General features: G+C 51.8%; 1 protein-coding gene and 1 long non-coding RNA gene across 2 annotated transcripts in view; one reads left to right on the forward strand and one right to left on the reverse strand.

The window, feature by feature from the left end:
- The window catches only part of CYP46A1 (cytochrome P450 family 46 subfamily A member 1), a 33056-nt gene extending 18238 nt beyond the window's left edge, over nucleotides 1-14818 (reverse strand). Inside the window, exons 1-9 of the mRNA XM_077780825.1 lie at nucleotides 14781-14818; nucleotides 14174-14254; nucleotides 13567-13648; nucleotides 7443-7486; nucleotides 6935-7051; nucleotides 2055-2193; nucleotides 1262-1372; nucleotides 314-464; nucleotides 83-145 (exon numbers count right to left, since the gene is read on the reverse strand). Of these exons, the coding sequence (XP_077636951.1) occupies nucleotides 83-145; nucleotides 314-464; nucleotides 1262-1372; nucleotides 2055-2193; nucleotides 6935-7051; nucleotides 7443-7486; nucleotides 13567-13648; nucleotides 14174-14254; nucleotides 14781-14818 (826 nt within the window). The remainder of the gene's footprint in view (nucleotides 1-82; nucleotides 146-313; nucleotides 465-1261; nucleotides 1373-2054; nucleotides 2194-6934; nucleotides 7052-7442; nucleotides 7487-13566; nucleotides 13649-14173; nucleotides 14255-14780) is intronic.
- Nucleotides 14819-17362: 2544 nt separating this feature from the next.
- LOC144245426 (uncharacterized) lies at nucleotides 17363-18140 on the forward strand. Its single transcript, XR_013339259.1, has 4 exons — nucleotides 17363-17552; nucleotides 17644-17703; nucleotides 17783-17866; nucleotides 18022-18140. It is a non-coding gene; the product is annotated as an uncharacterized LOC144245426 (long non-coding RNA).
- Nucleotides 18141-21719: the final 3579 nt, after the last annotated feature.

The following is a 21719-nucleotide window of genomic DNA, read 5'->3' on the forward strand; positions in this document are numbered from 1 at the left end:
CCAGAGTCAGGGAGAAGGGGATGCCTGGCCCCCCCCCCGTTTGTGCAAAGCCCTGAGCCGTCGGCCCGCTGGAGCTACAAACCCGCGATGAAGAAGGTGACGAAGTTGTCCAGCAGGATCTCATCGTCCTGGGCCCCCTCTTCAGCTGGAAGGCAAGGAGGGTGTCAGGTGGCCCTCCCGCCCCTCACCCGCAGGGACCCAGATGCCCTTCCCCCGGGAGCCAGCAGACACCCCGAGCCCAGTGTGATCGGCCGCCCCGATGGGTGACACGAGACACCCGGCCCTCCCCAGGCCCCCGCGGGAGCCCTCGAACCTTTGAGGATCTGAGTGAGGATGTCGGCAGGGACGTCCTCGCCCCTCTTCAGGGCCTCGCGGCGGCGCTGGACCCAGTCCTTGCCCACCTGGCGCAGGAAGCGGACGCTCTCCCGGATCTCCCGCAGTTTCTTCCACTTGCCCGGCATGAACTGAACAGAACTCCCGCTCGGGTCACGGACCGGGCACGCGCACCTCACCACCCCCCTCCCCCCCAGCTCCGAACCGACTTTAGAAACCCACAGCAGCGCTGGCAAGCAAGGGGAAGACTGTGAGAATGTTCTAGAAAGGGTAAAGTAGCCAAGGAGACTAGACCAAGGCAGCACAGTGAGCGGAAGCATCGACTTCCCTTCCAATTCCAAATCCCTAGATAGTGTGGGAAAGACCCACATCGCACCGGAAGCTAAGAAGGGCTCCCTGAAGGTGGAGGTGGCTAGGACTGCGTGGTCGGAGGAAGCCATGGCCAGAGACAATCAAGTGCTGAAAAGACCGGGTGGCATCAGGGGACTCTAAGCTCAGAAGCTTAAGTCCCAGGGAACAGGAAAGGGCCCTGGCCACTGTCTGGGAATCCATTCCAGTACCACCTTTCCACCTTCTTCTTCCTTCATGCCTGGAACAAGGAGGTGATGGCTGGAGCTGCCGCAGCCATTTTATAACAATGAGGTGATGTGCTAGAGACAGCAGAAGAGAAAGATACAGAATTCCACGAACACCTGACATCGTGGCGCTCTCACAGCCATCCTAGACTGCCTGCCTCAGGGCCACTTTACTAATTTACTCAGACCTCTACTTGAGGTGATCTAGGCAGATCCTAACTGGTGCGGACATCACTTTGGTCATACTGAACTCAAGACCCATTCTGGGAAAAGGTCACTGGAGGAGGTGCTCCCGCAAATTAGGACAAAGCCAGCCACGGTGGCTGGTCACCGGAGGGCTGTGGAGACGTTACCTTCGCCAGAGTGTTGCGAGATGCGGTTATGCCCTCCAGGATCAGTTTCACCTTCCGGGACAGAGGCTTCTGGGCGCCCAGCAGCATGCCTGTCTCCATCCCAAAAGCTGCCTGGGGGAGAGAGGAGGGCGAGGTCATCCCTGGGGGGCAGTGAGGCTTGAAGACCCAGGGCAGAGCCTGCTGCTGGTCAGCTACAGACCCAGGCCCTGTGTGCAGGGTTCATGTGTACCATGGCGCGGACTCCTTACCCACGATGGTTCTACCCCCCTGGGATATGGTGAGGGCTGCCCAGCACATAGTAGCCACTCAACAAACTTGGCTTCTTGTTGGCTCAACAAACCAACGTTCCTTGGTGTCCCTTCGCCACCCAGCTTCCCGGTGACCTGCAGAGTGACAACGACCCTTCAGTCCGGGCGCCTGGGCTGCTTAACTGTGCGGGGGGTTTTGGGGCAGTGCTGAGCCAAGCCAGACCCGGGGCGGGCGCTGAGGGGGCGGCAGGCTCTGGCTGGGAGACGGGCAGACCTGAGATCGAGTCCTGCTTCCGCCACTGACTGGACACGGCCCAGCCCCCACCCCTCTTGCAGGCCGGTGTCCGAGCCTAGAGAACGCGTTGGCTGCTGTGATCTCGAGGGAAGTTGTTTTGCCTGTTCCAGGAAACAGGGAGCTCCCCGCCCAGACGAGGGGTCGACGCTGCAGCAGGAGGGAGGGCGACCCCCAGGAAGGGAAGGCGGAGGGAGAGCAGCCCTGGCCCCACGTGGCACTGCCCCTCCCGCGGCTGCCACGCCCCTGTCACCTTGGCCAGGATGTCCATGGTGGCGCAGGTCAGCATGTCCTGCATGGACACGGGCGTCTGTCCATCTGCTTTGGCCTCCAGAATCTCCACCAGCTGCTCCGCTTTCTCGTTGAACGTTTCCATCAAGCTGACCAGGGAGCTGGGGAAGCAGCATAGCCTCAGTGGCCTCCGGGCCCGCGGCTACCCCTCTAGGCAGGGGACCAGGGTGCAGAGTCGAGGGGGCCACCCCTGAGGCTCGGCCCCCACGTTGGGCTTGCAGTCATCAAACTAGGCCCTGGGGCTTCGCCATTCCACACAGGGTGAACACTGTCCCTCCGCCTTTTCTGAATTGCTCCACGGTCCCTACCCGAGGACCCCTCTGCTGGCACTGCCCACCCTCCTCGCCCACCCATTGCATTCCCTGTCCCTGAGCAATCACGGCCCCCAACTCTGCGTGGAAATGAGTCCTCAGACCCAGAGCTCCCTTCCCACGGCGCTCCCGCCCCGAGGACAGCTACCCCGGCTGGTCACCCGAGCACAGAGCTAGACACAGGGATGGAAGCACACGCTCCAGACTCCCAAGAGATGGTAACCCCGAGCAAGTGAGAGAAGGGAGGTGGCTCCTCTGCGCATTCCGTGTTTCTGAGTTTTTACTAAGAAAAACGGTTGCTTTCGTAATTAAAAGTAATTTTCGGTGTTACCAATCTGGGTCAAGGGTATGGGTGTTCTTCCTCCCCTTCTCTTTTTTTAAAGTTTATTTTTATTTATTTATTTGAGACAGTGAGCGTGAGCTTCAGCAGGGGAGGGGCAGAGAGAGGGAGAGAGAGAATCCCAAGCAGAGCCCGGCACGGGACTTGGGGAGATCATGACCTGAGCCAAAGCCAAGAGTCAGATGCTTAACTGACAGAGCCACCCAGGCGCCTCTCTTTGTCCTATTCTCGTTCTTGAAACTTATTCAGAAATTTGATATTGTTTCCAAATAAGAGGTTTTTAGAGAAAATGGGAGGAAAGGGAATTTTTTTTTCATTGTATTTATTTCTGAGAGAGACAGTGTGAGCAGGGGAGGGTCAGAGAGAGAGGGAGACACAGAATCTGAAACAGGCTCCAGGCTTTGAGCTGTCAGCACAGAGCCTGACACAGGGCTCGAACCCACGAACTGTGAGATCATGACCTGAGCCTAAGTCGGATGCTTAACCGACTGAGCTACCCAGGTGCTCCGGGAAAGGGAATTTTTAATCAGGAAAGAAAATCATTCTCCATTGCCCATCCACCTGGCCTGGCTCCCGGCTCCACCGGGCCCCAGCCTCCTGGCTCACTGCTGCCCAGCCCCCACCCATGCCGCCTGCAGGGTTCATCCTCTGTGGCCTCTACTGAAGGCGCCACTCTGCTCTGGTCCCTTGCCAACCCAAAGCACTCTGAAGCACCCTGTCACCCTCAACAGTGTGGGGGACATCCTTACATGCCCACCAGCAACCCTGTTTCCTGTTATAATGGCCTTTTAGTGCCTCCACAGCACAATGCTCCTTCCCACCTCAGGGCCTTTGCACATGCTATCCCCTCTCCTGGAGACCTCTGCCCTCCCACCCTCCATCCCTAGGCCCTGAATGCCTGCCCACTCTCCAGATGATACTCGAAAGCCACTTCCTCAGGAAGATGTCTCTTACAGCCTCAAGTAGCCCCTACACGTGCTTCCATAGCTGCTCGACTTCTCCACGACACTTACATGGTTGGCAAGTATATATGTATATGTGAGATTATTTGTAGTTGTGTCTGTTTTAAGAAGGCTGACTATTTGGGTGGCGCGTGGCTGACCATCACACTAACACTGAATCTCCCGTGGTCATTATGGATATAAAATGTTGGGCTGGAGTGTTTGCAGCACAGTAAAATCCCAACCCACCTGTTTTTGTTTTTTGTTTTTTTATTGAAATGGTTGAGAGCAAGGTCTTCCAGTAAAAGTAGTATCCAGAAAAGCAGAACCTGGCAATTTATGGTCATGATTTTATTCAAAGTATGTGACAATGTTCTGTGTAGATCATGGCTGGAGAGGACACTCACTAGCAGGTCGTGTTTTCTCACCGGTGAAGGTGGACTCACCAAGAACGTACCACGTGACAAACACAACCAGGCAGCTCCCAGAGCTTCTTTATACAACCTTGTGAATGTTGCCTTTCTAATAAAACTGCCATCTCTCAGATGATTACCTTATTGCGAGACACAAATAAAAAATGTGTGGTGATGTCAGCCCAACAGCGTGAACGCACTTAATGCCATGGACTGTGTTCCTAAAAACGAAACAGGCGGTATGTGTATTTTAACACAATGAAAAGATTTTTAAATAAAAGTGTCTATGAAAGCTCCTAGGAAAACGCAAAGTGCTGTTTCAATGGGAGGTCCTGTGTGCTGGAGACGGGCGGCCAAGACAGCGGGGAAGCCAGCTGATTAGAACTGACAGCCTCGGGGCTTCCTGCGGGCATCGCCCTGCCTGGCTTTTGTAACCCCGGCTCTTGGCACAACAAGAATTTATTAAATGAATGCTTCTTTCTAGTCTGTTCCTCCTCATTCGCACTCCTGGCAACTTTCCAGCAAGGACAAGACTTTTCCAACTCCTTATTTCATTCATGTTTTCATTCACGCTATGGACTTCCCAGATGGCTCACAAAGTGCCGGGTGCAGTGCTGAGCACAGGAGTCCAGGGAGAGGGTGTGTCTTCTCCTTCTGTCCGAGGTCTGGTGGTGGAGGTGGGCTGAGTGAGAATCGCTGCAGTGGGTGTGACAGGAGCCATGCTGGAGGCAAGAGCTCAGCCTCGGAGGATCAGGGACCACAGTCCCCTAGCAGTGACATCTTAGCTGGGTATCAAAGTAGACGTGGGAATTTCTCAGGGGAGCTCACAAGGCAGAGAGAAGGGCAGGGACACAGGCAGAGAAGCCAGAAAGAACCCAGGGGTCCCAAAAGATGGAGGAAAGAGGGTCCAAAGGCTGGAGGGGTCTAGAGGACAGACTGGGGGTGGGTGGAATCTGACCTTCATCTTTCAGGTGATAGGGAGCCTTTGAAGGCTTCAGGAAAGGAAAGCAATGTGTTCAGATCTAAGTTTTAGCAGGATCTCTCCAGGGGTGGTGAGGTGGATGCATCGGAGAAGGTAGGGAGGCCAGGGAGGCTGCGATGAAAGTTTAGGTGAGGATGTTGATACAGTCAACCACAGATTGTGCACGAAATGGTAACTTAATGGTAGAGAAACCTGGAGGACACTGTCTCTGCCACATCTCCTGCAGGGAGGCAAATCAACAACGCATACCTCCTAATATGATGCCCTGACAACACAACCCCACTTCTCTGCCATCTCTGCCAAAAAGGCATCACCTGAGTGTAATTGTATGGAAAGAGCAAAAGAAATTGAAGGACATTCTACAAAAGTGGCCTGTAATCTTAAAATCAGGGAAGTCAGAGAAAGACTAAGATCTGTTCCAGAACAACGGAGGCTAACGAGATGTGGGAACAAAGTGCAACTTGTGAACCCGGGTTGGACCTTAGCTATGATGACGAGGACAATGACAAGGCTTGAATGCGGATTGTAGATTAGATAACTGTATTGGATTAATGTTAAATCTCCTCATTTTGATAACTGGACTATAGTCATCCAAAATAATGTCCACATTTTTAGAAAATACACATGTAAGTACTTAAGGGAAGGGATCACAATGTCTCTAACTTACTCTCAAATGGTTTTAAAAGTACACTATATTAAAAAATTATAAATATATATACACACACAGAATGATAAATATGTTTATATGTGCATATCAAGAAGAAATGATAAAACAAATGGTGATTTAAACAATAAACAATAAGTGAATCTGGGCAAAAGATATACAGAAGTACCTTAGACTGTTCTGGAAATTTTTCTGTAAATTTGAAATTATATCCAAATAAAAGATTACCTTCCTCCAAATGTTAAGCACAGAGTTTCCGTATAACCCGGTAATCCCACCCCTAGGTATGTACACACTCAAGAGAAATGAAAACATACATCTATACAAAAGCTTGGATACCAATGTTCATGGCAGCCAAGACTGGAAACATCTCAGATGTCTCCCAACTGATGAATGGACAAGAAAAAGCAGTATGTCCATATGATGGAATTCCACTTGGCAATGTAAAAAGTGGAGTTCTGAAATGGGCTTTCGCATGGATGAAGCTTGAAAACCTTCTCTCTGAGTGAGAGAAGTCAGACACGAAAGAAATGTCGGACGATTCCATTGACAAGAAATGTCTAGAATACGAAAATCCATAGAAATGGAAAATAAATTAGTGGTTGCAGGGGCTGAGCCCATTGAGGGGAAATGGGGAGTGCCTACTTTTTGGGGGTGACGAACATGTTCTAAATTTGACTATGGTGGTAGTTGTTCCATTTTGTGAATAAGTGGGTGAAATATGTGTTATAAAAACCACATCTCAGTAAAAGTTATTCAGGGGCGCCTGCGTGGCTCAGTCGGTTGAGCATCCGATTTTGGCCCAGGTCATGATCTTGCAGTTTGTGAGTTTGAACCCCATATGGGCTCACTGTTGTGGGCAGGGAGCCCACTTCAGATCCTCTGTCTCCCTTGCTCTCTGCCCCTCCCCCACTCATATCATTCTCTCTCTCAAAAAAAAAAAAACATTAAGTAAAAAGTTATGTAAAAAATAAACACTTACCAAAAATGAGAACTCTAATAAAGAGAATAAAAAGCCAGAGGAGAAGCGAAAAGACCCCCCCCCCCATATCAGTGTCACTCAGCCCCTGATGGTTAGCCCTTTGTCTGTCTACCCCACCCCGAGCAGCCTGCCTGGCTCTCCCTCCACCTTCATCCCCCTCGGGTGAAGACCTCTCTCTTCCCAAGACCCGCAATCTTGGATACACTCACCTGCGGCTGAAGGCCAAGTCCATGACCCTGCGCTGTTTGTGCCAGCGCTCATAGTCACATTCCGACACCAAGCCTTGGCCAAACAGTCTGTGGGAGACAAATGCTTGACGTGAGAAACAGGAAGGGACGGGGGAGTGATGGGTTGATGGGAACAGGGTCAGCTCTGGGGATGATGGAAATATTCTGGAACTACACAGTGCTGATGGTTAGACCATACTGTGAATGGTCCAAATGCCACCGAATTGTAACTCCGACGTGGTTAAAATGAAGAATTTTGTGAGCTTTAATAAAAAATAAATAAAATACAAAAGAAATGGGGGTGATTATGTGCACCAACCTAGCAACTCCCACACTCCCACCTGCTATCCAGAGGGGAAAGAGGAGAAGGAAGGAGCAGCGGCCACCATTTACGGGGCAGCTGTGGTGTGACTGGCAGCCAGTGCCCTGGGCCCCCTGGGCTGTCTGCAGCCAGAGGTTCCTGGCCCCTCCCCCAGCCCCCCCCCCCCCNTACATCTTGGAGTCCTTGTTGTACTTGGTTGACATCAGGAACTTCTAAACATCCCCAAAAAGCCAACATGAGCTCATGTACCCATGAGAGGCTGCAAAGGATTCAGCGGTTTTCTGGACTCTTGTGAAACACGCCCAACAATCACCACTGACCGGGGGCCAGCTGTGGTGGGAACACTCCATTCCACACAACCTCGCCTAATCTTCCGGAAGCCCTGTCTTCAAGCAACAGCATCTTGTTTGGGGAGGAAGAAAGCGGGGCAGGGAGGGGTGAAGTGATATTCCGTGGCTACTCAGCTGGAGTGGTGGGGGGGGGTCCTCACTTCGATGCCCACGCACGGACCTCACACCGCACCACCTTCTAAAGCAGCGAGAACAAGAAAAGGCAGGTGCTGCTCTGAAACCAGAGCAGGGAAGGGAAGAAGCCCGGTGGGGGCGCTTCTGGGACACAGGAGAGACTCTTGGCACAGATTCAGCATCGTTAGTGCCAACCCAGCCGTGGAAGCCAAGGAAGGCTTCCCGGAGGAAGGATCAATTTGCCTCGCCACCAGGTGGATGGTAACAATAATAACTTAGCTGACAGCTCTTAAGCCAGCATAGCCAAGGGGTTAACAATTCAGGCTGTGGAGTCAGCTGGCTTGAATTTGGATCCAGGCTCAACATCTTGGCTTCGCCCTGGACTAAGTTCCTCATCTCCTCTGCCTTTGGTTTCCTCATCTCACAGGATGGGGATAAGAAGAGTGCCTGGCCAGGGAGGCGGCTGCAAAGAGTCAATTTGTTCGACCTGAAAAGTGCTGAGAACACTGCCTGGCACGCAGCACGTGCTTCACAAACGTCAGGTGCACACCAGCCTCCGGTAGCGCATCTAGTGCCCAGCCAACCCTAAGATGCGGGTGCTGCTTTCATGCTCATCTTACATGTGGCGGAGAAACCGTGATGTAAAACAAGCCCAAGGTCACCACACACGGTGAATGGTGGACATGGGATTTGAATCCAGGCAATTTGCCGTGGCAGAGAAGGAAGAGAAGGCTGTGATCCAGGCAGGGGAAGCCTGGGCCACGTGCTGCGTTCGGGCAGAAAGAGAGGTGGGGAGGGGCAGCAGAGGTGCTGGATCCCAGAGGCCTGCCTCCTGGCACCCTGAGCTCCGTCCTGTGAGCATGGGAAGCAGGAAGATGATATCTCTACTGTACATTAATCCAGGGGCTTCTGGTATCCGGGAGCTTAGGTCAGGGATCTCATATCAATTTTTTCAGCTAAAAGGAACCCCCCAAAATGGCTGACCGTGGGGCATGAGCCATTTCCTGAGAACCCCACCCCCACCCAACAACTGTCATTTGTAAACCAACTTCCCTCACTACCCCCACCTGTAGGCTCCATCCCCATGACAGTAAAGACCCACCTCCCAGGTCCCTCTCCAACATCCCTAAATAGTCCAAGGTCTAGGCCAACCCTCCCAACCCGAGTTGAGGCATCCCCACGCTGAGGGCACAGCAGCCTCCACACAGGCTCCAGTCAGGTGCTCCCAAAATCGAGGGTCCCCATGCCTGTAGTCTCTGGGGCTGGGGATCCTTTGAAGGCCCAGTGAGCTGGGTCCTGGGCTGTGAGGGGTGCACAGGGCACCCCCAGCACCTTCTCTGGCTGTCCACACTGGCAACACACTTCCGCCCACTAAGGGATAACTGCTGGGGACTTGTCCTCCTGCCACGAGTAATCAGAAAAATAGGCAAAATGCACGACGTGTCTGTTTTCAGACACTGAACACAGGAAGTGCATCCTAAGAGAAGAGGAAAAGAAAAAAAAAAGATGTGGGACCTATGACCTAAGATTACTCCAGCTTTCTGCAATTTCAGGATAAAGGCACTAAAAGATGAAACTCAAATGTAGCCCAGTAGGCTTTCCAAATTGATGAGACAGAGATCAGAGTCCAGACACACAAGAGGAGGCTACAATTTGTATGGCAGAGGACCTGAGGGGAGGGAAGTGCATAGAGGAAGAGCTGTGAAGAAATCTGCATTGGGACCCCCTCCAGCTTTGCATGAATACCACCAACCCGTGCCCATGCACAGTGGACACAAGACCAGCAAAAACAACTTTTGGGACAAGGAGAATTACTGAGTAACTACAGGCTGAACAATTCTCAGAGCTTCCACAGGCCAAGAACTGTTTAAGGTCCCAGGGGCCCGAGTTAAACTTCAGATGTAAGCCCTTTATTAGCGGCCCCCAGAAGAAAGAGTCGCTCCTTAGTAGTGAGGCTAGACTAGCTCTAGTGTAAAAGTCGACACTAAATCAACCCTTAAGGCAAAAATCTTAAAGCAAACCTGGAAAGGATCAGACTGACCCACAAATAACTTTACCATCGGCGAGAATGAATCCCAGCACTCTTTAAAGGAATAAAACAAAATTGGGAAGTCAACAGTGTACAATTCACAATGTCCAGTGTCCAACATAAAATCACCAGACGTGTCAAAGAGCAGAAAAACCTACGTAAAACCAGGCTCAGAAATAACAGAGATGATGGAATTTGCAGAAAAGAACTTTAACACATGCATTACAAATATTGCAAATATGCTCAAGGAACCCACATATCCAAGAAGTACAAAGATTCTTACATAGAATTGAACAACAAGAAGTACATGAAGGCAGGTCATGATCAAATTCCTGAAACCAGTGATCAAGAGAAACCCTTAAAAGCAGACAGAGACAAAGTAGTAGATTGATATAAGTTAAAGATTTTACTATAAACCTTTGGACAACCACTAAGAGAGAAAGAAAGAGAGCCAATAATCAAATAGTGAGGATGAAATGGAGTGCTAAAACATACTCAGTCCAAAAGAAGGCAGGAAAGGTGTGTGTGGGGGGGGGTGTCAAACAACAAGACAGAGGACAACTAACAGTGTGGTAGATTTAAACCTAAGCATGTCAATAATTACATTCAATATAAATGGGCTAAGCCCGCCAATTAAAAGGCAGACGTTGTCAGATGGTACAAGACCTGACTATATACTATCTAGAGGAAACCCACTTTAAATCTAAAAACCCAGATAGGTTAAAAGTAAAAGGATGGTAAAAAGATATACCAAGCAACACTAAGCAGAAGATAGCTGGAGTGGCTATCTATTTTTCCTTAATGTTTATTTATTCTTGAGAGAGGGAGAGAAACAGAGCATGAGTGGGGGAGGGGCAGAGAGAGAGGGAGACAGAATCCAAAGCAGGCTCCAGGCTCCGAGCTGTCAGCACAGAGCCCGACATGGGGCTCGGACTCACTGACTGCTAGATCATGCATGACCTGAGCCAAAGTCGCAGACTCAACTGGCTGAGCCATCCAGGTACCCCTGGAGTGGCTATATTAATGCCAGACAAAATATCCTTCAGGAAATGAATATTATCAAGGATAAACGGGACATTTCTAAAAATAAATCACACAATTCATTACAAAGACATATTAATCCTAAATGTGTACACACCTAATAACAGAACTTCAAAATACATGACGCAAAATCAATAGGACCAAAAGTAGAAATAGAAAAGCCCATGATTGTGGTTGGAGAGTTCGACATTTCTCTCAAAGTAATTTCTAGAACAAGTACACAGAAAATTAGTGAGGACTTAAAAAATTCAAATAACATTATCAGCCAACTTGACCTAACTGACGTTTCTGAAACATTCCATTCAACAATTACAGAATATTCATTCCTTTGAGGTGCTCATGGACAGTCACCAAGATAGTGACAGTCATCAAACAAGTTTCAATTCATTTACATGGATTGAAATCATGAAAAGTATTTCAGCTGACCTTACAGAATGAAATTAGAAATCAATAACAGAACGATATCTGTAAAGACCACAATATTTAGAAAGTAAACAGTATGCACATAAATAATCCCTGATTCAAAGAAGATATCACAAGGGAAGTTAGAAAATATTTTGAACTGAAGGAAAATAAAAGCACAACATATTGGAATATGTGGTACATTTGTCCTAAAGAAGTACTTACAAGGAAATGCATAGCTGTAAATGCTTATGTTAGAAAAGAAACAAGGTCTAAAATCAGTTTTCTAAACTCCCACCTTAAAAATTTGAACAAGAATAAATTAAACCCTAGGTGAGTAGAAGAAGGAAATAACAAAGGGCAGAAATCAATAAAGTAGAAAATGGACAAACAATGGAGCATTACAATGAACCCAAAATCTGGTTCCTTGAAAAGATAAATAAAATTGATAAGCCTTTTGCTAGCTTGATTAAGAAAACAAGAGAAAGCCCAAATTATTTGCAGGAATGAAAAAAGGGATATCACCACAGATCCAGTAGACATGAAAAAAGTAATCAATAAATATTATGGACAACTTTATACCAATGATTTTAATTAGATGAAATAGGCAAATTCCTTGAAAGACACAAATTACAGGTGCACCTGGGTGGATTTGGCTCAGCCATGATCTCGCGATTTCGTGGTTCAAGCCCCGCATCTGGCTCTGCTGACATTGTGAAGCCTGTTTGGGACTCTCTCTCTCCCTCTCTCTCTGCCCTTTCCCAACTTGTGCTCTCTTTGTCTCTAAATAAATAAATAAATACATAAATTACCAAACCCAAGGAAAACAGAAAATCTGAATGGCCATAAATCAATTAAATAAATTGAGTAATTAGAACAAAACAAAAGCACTTCCATCCAAGAAAATGCCAGGCCCAGATGGCTTTACTGGTGAATCCTATCAAACATAAAGGGAAGGAATAACACCACCCCATATAAACTCCTTCATAAAATAGAGGAGAGGGGACATTTCCCAACTCCTCTTATGAGGCCTATTAATCTGATCCTCAAACAAGACAAATATAGAAACAAAAACTCTTAGCAGAGAGGAGCAAATTGTATCACGAGCTGGAATTCAAGGTTGGTTTATCACTTGCAAATTAACCATTGCAATGCATCATATTAATATATATTGTTCAACTGTTCTCATTGAGTGTCATGAAGGTCTTTGTGTATGGTTTTCAGTAGCATGCTTTACAAATCTTTTTTAAAAATGTTAATGTTTATTTATTATTTTTGAGAGAGAGAGAGATCAGGGGAGGGGCAGAGAGAGAGGGAGACACAGAATCTGAAGCAGGTTCCAGGCTCTGTGGCATCAGCACAGAGTCCGATGCAGGGCTTGAACTCATGAACCATGAGATCATGACCTAAGCCAAAGTCGGACACTCAACCAACTGAGAGACCCAGTTGCCCCTAAAATCTTAAACTGTTTCCATATTTGAAATTAAACTTCAAAAAAATTATTTGTTACATCCTTACAGAGACACCATTGTTGTTCAGCTTTTCTCCTGTCTGGGCCCTAAGCTGCATCTTATCTCTCTCATGCCAAAGCTCACTCCACACATCTGCTGTGTACCCACCGTGAGAAAAACAGCACCATCATTTATTGAGCAACTGCTATGTGCCAGGCATGAGCTAGATGGCTCAGACATATACTATTTCGTTTCCATTCTTACAACCACATGTAAGAGGCATCATCCCCATTTTACAGATGAGGAAACTGAGGCCCAGAGTGGTGGCAGAGGCCAGACTTTAGCCCAGTTCAGCCAACTTCAAAGTAAATGAATGAAGGCCATTCTTAGTACCTACATCGCAGGTACTGCGCTGCACGTAGTAGGGGCCAATCAGTGCTGACCGTCTCAGTTTCCTGCTCTAAAATGGGTACTAATAAGAGTCTCTATCCCTGTAAGGATTAAATGGGTTAATAATTGGGAAGTAAAGAAGTACATGTTTAAGTATCTTTTGCCCCTTTGTTTGTTAAATAAATATTTGTTTATATAAACATTTGTTAAATGAATCCACTGATATTTAAATCTCAAGGTAGCCCTGAGACAGAGGGGTTATGATCCCACCTGGAAGATGAAGGAACCAAGGTTAAGAGGGGAGAGCTATCTAAGCGTGTGCGCATCACTTGGGCAAAACTCCCATATGGTGGGTGGTCAGAGAGAAAGATGCCATTGACTTTTGGATCCTTGGGAGACGAGCCCAAATGCTGGTGACTCTGGGATATTTCTCTTACAGTCTCTGGGGTCGAGTTTTGTGTCCCCAACCCAGGGAAGGGAAGGGCTCTCCCCATGGAAACTGCTCTGCTTCCTACCTTGACCGACTCAGGGCTCGTGATGATGACCGAGGTTTTGTGGAAGACATTGACCCTCACAACGGGTCCGTACTTCTTAGCCCTGGAAACCAAAATGACCCAAAGGAGGCTGTCAGCGGCGGGAGACATGAATATCATCATCACCACCCGGAGGGAGGATCAGGGTGTCCCATCCCAGGAGGGGCTTAACATGGTCCCACTGCCGAGTCACATCCCCCGCTGGGTCTCAGTTTTCATAGCCACGAAATAGGGTTGCTACGCTCCTCCTTTGACCCAAAAGAGTTTGCTGGGAATCAAGAGATACCGTGTCTCTGAAACGCTTTGGAAAGTGCAAAGCACCAACGAATACAAGGACTGTTATTGAGTCACACCCGCCACCCAGCTTGCGGTGGAGACACTGAGGCTCAGAGCTTCTGTGTCTAGTCTCAGGTCACACAGTTGCAAAGGGCAGAGGTTGCCTTCGAAACCACTCGGGGAGGGACTTTGGGGGTGGGAGTGACCTGGCCGGGGATCGGGGAGTGTGTGAGCTGGCCTGGGGGAGGGGGGAGGGCTGCCCCATGAGGGACCTGGGCTGGAGTAAGGGCAACGAACGACAATTAGGACCCACCAATCCAAAAACACATCTTGGAGCATGCGGCCACAAACCTCATCCTTTTTCCAAAAGTAGGGGAGGTGTCCTAGAAGGAAACTAGGAGAAACGGGAAACATTAAGGTCACCGGAAGTCACCAGTGGAGAGTGCTCCCTTCCCCACGGAGCCTGTGAGGTCGGGGTTAGGAGGCCCACTCTGCAGGTGGGAGGACTGAGGCACAAGGAGGTACGGCACTGGCTCGGGGCACCCAGCGTAAGAATGCAGGCAGGATGCGAATACAGGTCCGGCCAGCTCCCCGGTGCGGAGGGGAGGGGCTGGTGGGTGGAAAGCGCCCAGTGGTATTGTGCAGAATTACCCGGGGACACCCCTGGACACTTCCTGCCTGCTGGGTGCCATGCTGGGCCTCATTCCATCCGCCCTCCCCCACCGTCCGGAGGTAGGCCTGTTATTAACCTGCCTCACAGGCAGAGCAGCCGAGGCTGGGCAGGTGACCCCACCTGCCCACGGTCGCATGGCTGGGGCCAGGGCACCCCTCAGCCCCTCTCACCGGGGGAAGGTTTGGTCACGCTAAGTCTGCCGTGGGTATGTGATCGACAGAATGCGAACAAGTCCATCTGGTGTCACCTGGCGGCACGTTTGAAAGGTGCTCCCACCTCCCGCATGGCTGATTCCGGTCAAGCCCACTCACTACCCCATCCAGAACAGGTGACAGAAACTACAGATGGGCTTTTCTGAGTCAGAGAACTCGCCTTCTCCCGGAGAGTAAATAAACAAAAAAAGTCAGAGAGTGATAGGGGAACACTCAGAGGGGGAGGTAATCAGAGCCGGGGATGGGAGTGGGCAGGTCGGGAAGGTCCCTTTTAGAAGGTAACATGGGGCGCCTGGGTGGCTCAGTCGGTTAAGCATCCTGCTCAGGTCATGATCTCGCGGTTCGTGGGTTCGAGCCTCGCATCAGGCTCTGTGCTGACAGCTCAGAGCCTGGAGCTGCTTCAGGTCTGTGTCTCCCTTTCTCTCTGTCCCTACCCCACTTGCCTGCTCTCTCTCTCTCTCTGTCTCTCTCTCTCTCTGTCTCTCAAAAATTGAATAAACATTAAAATACTTTTTCATTAAAAAAGAAGGTAAATGTGAGCTGCAATAAATGAAGGGCTTGGCTGCCCAGGTATCCGGGGGAAGAGCATCCCAGCAAAGGGAAGAGCAGGTGCAAAGGTCCTAAGGTAGGAATGTGCATGGTAAGTGCAAGGAACAGGGAGAAGCACTGTGGCTGGAGTAGAGAGAGGGAGATGGGGTACAGGATGGGGTCAGCCAAGGGAGGGGGCACATCTCCAGCGGCCTTGCGGGCTGGTGTCAAGACCGCTTTGACCTTGAAACGCAGAGGGTCACCGGAGGGTTTTGAGCAGAGCAGAGCAGAGCAGGGTCTGACGGGTTTTCAATGGCTGCCTCTCACAGCTGCTGTGCTGGGGGCACACAGGGTGGGTGGGGGGCAGGAGGGCACCAGCGAGGGGCTGTGGGAGGGGAGAGGCGCAGACCCGTGGGAGAAGCCCGGGCCCCAGCGCAGGTTGGGGCGTGGATGTAGGTGCGAGAGTGGTGTCAAGGCTGACCCGAGGCTTCTGGCCTGACCCTTGGAAGCATGAATGGGGTTGCCGTTTCCTAAGGTGGGGAGGACCGAGACGGGCTGGTGGGGGGCAGCGGAGCCTGTGGTGCCCGCCTCCGCCCTGTCCATGCAGCCGGGCGGGTTGCAGGGGGGCCAGCGGAGACTCTGCCTCGGGTTTTGGCTCTGCCTGCAGGAAGGGCGGGCCAGGAGTTCCAGCTCAGCACCCCTGGAACAGCCTCCCACCAGTGACCTTGCACTCTGCACCCTCGTGGGGCCAACTCCCAGGGCTCCCGGGGGTGGCACTTGTCCCCAGAGGTAACTTGCTGTTTTGGCTTTCTGACCTCTCTCTATGCATTCCCCAACTCCCACCGGGATCACCCCGGTCCCCAACCACTCACAATTCTTTTTTTTTTTTTTTTTTTTTGAGACAGACAGAGCATGAGCCAGAGAGGGGCAGAGAGAGAGGGAAAGACAGAATCCCAAGCAGGCTCGATACCGTCAGTGCAGAGCACCTCACGGGGCTCCAGCCCACGAACCGCGAGACCGTGACCTGAGTCAAGGTCGCACACGTAACCGACGGAGCCCCCCAGGCGCCCCCATTTCAATTCTTGCCTCGGGGTCAGCGTCTGGGAACCAAGCTGAGACAAGTGGACTAAATAAGGACTTGGGCTCTGAAGCCGCAGGTTCGCAGAGGAAAGCACTACAGGAGGTGCTTGCAGCGAGCGCTGTAATGTGACAGTCCTCAGCTGGGAGGCGGCCCTCCGGCCCAGCGACCGGCTCAGACCGCGAGGGGGTGAGACAGAGAAGGGACCCGAGGGCTGAGCCAGGCGGTCAGGCAGCAAAGGGACAACCAGCTGGGGAGACTGAGCAAGAGACGCCAGAGGAGAGGCGAGGCGCAGTGGGGCGGGCGGCCTGCGAAGGAAGCAGGACAAGGGGACAGGGGAGGGACTTGTCCAGGGGCCAGGCAAGAGGGAGGACTGAAGGGCCACCGTGTGTGTGTGTGTGTGTGTGTGTGTGTGTGTGTAGCCACAGAGAGGTCACGGGACTTTGGGCAAAGCAGGGTGGGCTGCTCGGAAGAGGTGCCAGAGCCCGATGGGCTGTTGACCCAAGAAAGGAGGGGAGGGAGGAATGGGGTCCCAAAGACAGGCTTCTCAGGGGGCTGTAGAGGGGGTGCAGAGACAGGGGGCGGCGGCTGGAGGGAGTGAGAAGGGGAGAGAAGGATGGTTGTTGTTTTCTACAACATGTTATATAAAAATGGGAATGATGCTGGACAGAAGGAAAACTGGCAACGTAAGAGGGAAGGGGCCCTGCTGGGCAGGGCGGCTAAACCCAGGGGGCGGCTCTCCTTGGCCGCAAGCACCCAGGTCCCAGTGGGAAGGGCGCGTGGGCCCGGTGCAGGGAAGGGGGCGGCAGTGTCGGCAGAGCCTCAGAAGGAAGTTCCCTCAGGCTGTTCCATTTACCCAGGGAGGTAGGAGGCAGGAATCAAGGCTGAGCGTGGGGACGGAGCGCACTTCCAGGGTGGGCGGGCAGATGCGAGGAGGGGGGGCAGCTGAAGCCCACTGGGGGCCAGCGGCTTTGAACTTACAGCGCTCCACCTGCAGAAAGATGGAGGACATCACACACGCCTGGCTGTGTTTCCAGAATAACCTAGTAACCGTGGCCACTGCCGTAGCTGCACATTAGGGGAGAATGTTCTGGTTTGAATCACCTGAGTGATAACAAAGGCTAGACCCTTTCCACCCCACCAGGCCTGTCTGAGAGCCTCTGCCTTAAACGCTCGGGTCCGATGCCACTTGGGGAAGAAGGTGAGTGAGTGACACCCCAAGGCCAAGGCGACAGAGCGGTGTGGGGGCCCCACCGCCCGGCAAGAAAGGGAACTAAACCCATTCCTTCCAGTTCCTGCAGGGGGCGCCCGGGAGGCAAAGGCTGGGCCTGGAGACCAGGTGTTGGAAACAGGTAAGGGATGGGAGAATGGGGGGGGTGGGGGGTGGAATATNCCCTCTTTCCTGTAACGCTCTTTCCTATAACGCTGCAGCTGGCACAGTGGGAATCCAAGGTTTCCTGGGGACAGAGAACGTCTTGGATAATAAGGGGGAAGAGGTCATCTGGACAGCCCACGGTGAGGCCAGCCACAGGGATGAAGGGAGCCACGTGACAGCTTGGGGTGAGGGTGGGGGCCACTGACGGGAGTGAGGGGGAGGGGCCATGGCTGCCTCGTGCCAGTGGAATGGGGTGGCGAGGGCTCCAAAGACCTTTGGATGCACTGCCCAGCAGAGCCAGCAAGGGGGTCCCCACCATCGCCAGGAACCATCGGACAATGTACTGAACAGACCTCGCCTCCGGCAACGTGACAAGCAGGAAGGAGAGGAGGAGCCCCCGCCAGCCGGGCGTCACACTGGGAAAACTATTCCAAAATAAAGAAAACCTGGTAGGGCGAGACTTTTGTTGTCAAGTTTACGTGCATCCCACACTACCAGGAGAGCGGGGGGTGGGGGTTGATGGGAAAGTTGGGAACAGCAACAGAGAAAGGAAGAAGCCACAAGTGGTTGCGTGGGATCGGAACACAAGTGTTTGCATGGGGTCGGAGTTTTCAGCTGTCACGCAGACGGTTGCAGTGGGATGTGGCCTGTGGGGAACTCCAGGAGGGCATCCTGGAGAAGAGGGCAGCCTGGTGACTCCTGCTGAATAAGGAGGAGAATGGGTGGGGGGTCGGGGAGCACAGCAGCTGCCCCTTGCAAGGCAGAGGGGTCCTCGCCTGAGAGCTGGCAAAGCCGGGAAGCACTAAGGACAAATGTCGCCACCAGGGACCTGATATGTCCACTTCTTAGGCACCCATGGTGTTGCCAATCATGGCTTGAGGATCCAGGCGCTGAATACAAAAGCCATCTGATCTGTGCTAGGAGAGGTTCCAGAACTCTCATTTAGTGCACTTTTATATGCGACCGCCAGATCGTTGTTAATCCAAAATCTTTCTGCATATGCACCGTTCAGTTCACCTCCTCAGAATAAAGAGCCCCACTGTAATCATATAATTAAATATTATGTAATTAACCTCCTCCTACGCCTCTACCCACCCACAGGTACCTGTAGGTCACACGGAGATTCCGTGGTGTAGGATTTGGGGGAGAATTCAGACATAAAAAGGAAAGAAATGCGGACACAGGCTACCACATGGATAAACCTTGAACACATTATGCTCAGTGAAGGAAGTCACATAGTGTATGGTTCCATTTATATGAAATGTCCAGAGCAGGCAAATCTAGAGACAGAGCACAGATTAGAATTTGCCTAGGGCTGGAGGAGGTGTGTGTGGGGGGAGGATAGGGGCGTGATGTTCAGGACCGNTGTGGGTGATAAAAATGCTCCAGGACCAGTGGTTCAAGGTGGCACAACTCTGTCACTATCCCAGTACGTACTGATTGTACACTTTAAAAGGGTGAATTTTAGGGCACAATTTTATTCTGAAAATGCAATTAAGAAAAAAAATATATGGGAGAGGCGGAGAGGGGCGTGATTTAAGTTCTGCCTTCTCAAGACAAAGAGACGAGAGCAGGTCTGCGGTGCTCGAAGCATCTGGGTTTACGTGGAGACCAAGCCATGGTGGGGCCAAGCAGAACAAGCACAAAGCTCATTCGATCCCAGGCTCTCGGTGGCTGATTGGAAACCTCGAAAGAAGACAGCGTACCTAACAGGACTCGTAGGCGATTTCCACCATCCACTGGGAATCACTGTTTACCGAGGATCCACTATGCAAGTGGATGTCCAGCCGCGGCTCTGCTAAGGTGTCAGGGACATTGCAGCGAACGAGACGGACACGGGCTTAAGGGACAGACAGACACTTAACAAGAGGTTGCACAAAGAGTTGCCCAACTACAGTTACAATGACAAAGAGTTTACAAAATGAACATAATATATTCGGGCATGGAAGCAGGTGGGATGTCCCTGAGGAGTTAGCATTGAAGCCCAACCTGGGAGGTGAGGGGAAGGAGCATCCAGGTGGCGTGGAAGACACAGCGGCTAGGCATGGGAAAAGGAAGACCCAGAGGTGGGCGAGGGCACCTGGGAAGACAGCCAGCCAGCAGGGAGAACCGTCGCTTCCCTGTGTCACCAGCCACAGACATCTTTCCCGGACCCACCAAACAGGAATTCAGGCTTCTAATGCCAGGTCATCTGGCCTGTGCTGGAGGTGGGCACCTTCCAGAATGTTCATGTCCTGGGGTTTTAAAAAGTGTATCTAATGCCATTGTTTATTCATTCATTCAACAAATATTTATTGAACATCTGCAATGTGCCAGGAGCCAGGGATACACAAGGGAATGCACAGTGCCCTGCCCTCCTAGGGCTTACATTCTAAAGGGGGAGACAGACACAGTCAACAGGTGAACAGACAGTCAACAAGTGAACAGAAGGCAACTTCAGGGGTGACGGCCCCATAAGAAATCTGGAGCTAGGTGGGCTTTACACAGGGTGGATGGGGGGCAGCAAGACCTTGGAGAACGGAATCAGCTTCAGGAGGGGTTCCAGAAAGACCGGGGACAGCAGTGAGCAAGCAAAGGGGGATGAGAACAGTTCAGAGTGGGTTCTGAGAGCTCAGCAGGGGCCCTGCTGGCCATACAGAGGACTTAATTTAGAATTCAATTTCCTTCTACAGTGATGGGAAGCTTTGGGGGCAGAGAAATTACACATTTGATTCAGGCTTCAGAAAGGTAAGCTTCTGGTGGGAGGAGGTGAGTTGGGGTGGGGGTGGGGGATGGAATGCAAGTACTAAGGAGAAGACAAAAAGCATGTACCAGGACAGAAATACCAAAGGGCAATGTGACCCAGTATAGGGTGGTCCAGTTCAGGTTGAGTGACCCCATTTAAAGTCCCAAAGTTAAGAGTGATCACTTTAGAGCCAAGGCTGACCTGGGTTTAAATCTAGGCTTACTAACTGTGTGACCTTGGGCAGGTGACTTTGCCTCTGCGCGCCTCAGTCTCCTCGTCTGAACGATGGGGTAACAATAGCGCCTACCTAACAGGGTTGTCGCTGCCATCACGTTTGTGGGGCCCAGCAGAGCGCGGTGGGCGCGGAGCAGCTGCTGCGGCTGTGAGTAATTTGTTACTAAGAATAGTTAGCGCCCCTCTCCCGGCCGCCGTCTCCAAGCGGCCACGCGCAACGGCGAGGCTGGACCCCCGGCCCCGACGCCGNTTGTCCTTGGCAACCCCGATTCCTCGGCGCATCCTGCCCCGGCGGCCGAGTGCGGTCCAGCTGACTGGTTCCGCCCCCTTGGGCGCCCGCGAATAGCCGCGTTTTCTGCGCGCGGCCCTAGGCCCCTTTCCTGCTCCCTGAAACCTCCCTGGGAACCCCATCCCAGACTCCAAACGTCCGTATTATGCCGACTGTTCCCAAAACCTCTCTGGAACCCCCAACCCCCACAAGCGGGCTCCGCCTGCCTGGCCGGTCCACGCCTAGCGCCCCCGGTCTCCCCGCGGGGCCACTGGGCAAGTGGCGAGGACCCCGGGGGCGTGGGGAGACGGTGTCAGCGAATGAAGAGCGCGCAGCTGGACCGGAGTCTGCTCTCCCAGCGTCTTGGCGCCTCCCGAACCTCCGCGACCCAGGGAAAGCCAAGTCGGAGGCGCTGACCCCGGCCGCAAGGAGCCGGAGCCGGAGTGCGTGAAAGTCTGGGTGCGCAAGGTGGCCCCTCGAGGGAAAGGAGAAATGTGCCCGCTGTGGCCAAAGGGTACTTCTGAAGTAATAACGGAAACTTCCCTCCTGTTTATGTAACCCCCTTGTCCTCACCCGTCTGGGTGGGACACACGAGGCCAGTTTTGCGTGTTTAGGTCTCATTCCTACACCGAGAACCCACTCAGAGTGGGGGCAGGGGGTGGGAAGGGCCAGGTATGCACACCCCTGGTGCCGACAAAGCTCCAACGGGCAAAGATGCTGCTGAGTTCCTGAGGAGGGGACATGCCCCTGCCTCATTCGCGGGCCA

The sequence above is a fragment of the Crocuta crocuta genome, unplaced genomic scaffold (genome assembly GCF_008692635.1).
Source record: "Crocuta crocuta isolate KB4526 unplaced genomic scaffold, BGI_CrCroc_1.0 scaffold299, whole genome shotgun sequence".
Classification (NCBI taxonomy): Eukaryota; Metazoa; Chordata; class Mammalia; order Carnivora; family Hyaenidae; genus Crocuta; species Crocuta crocuta.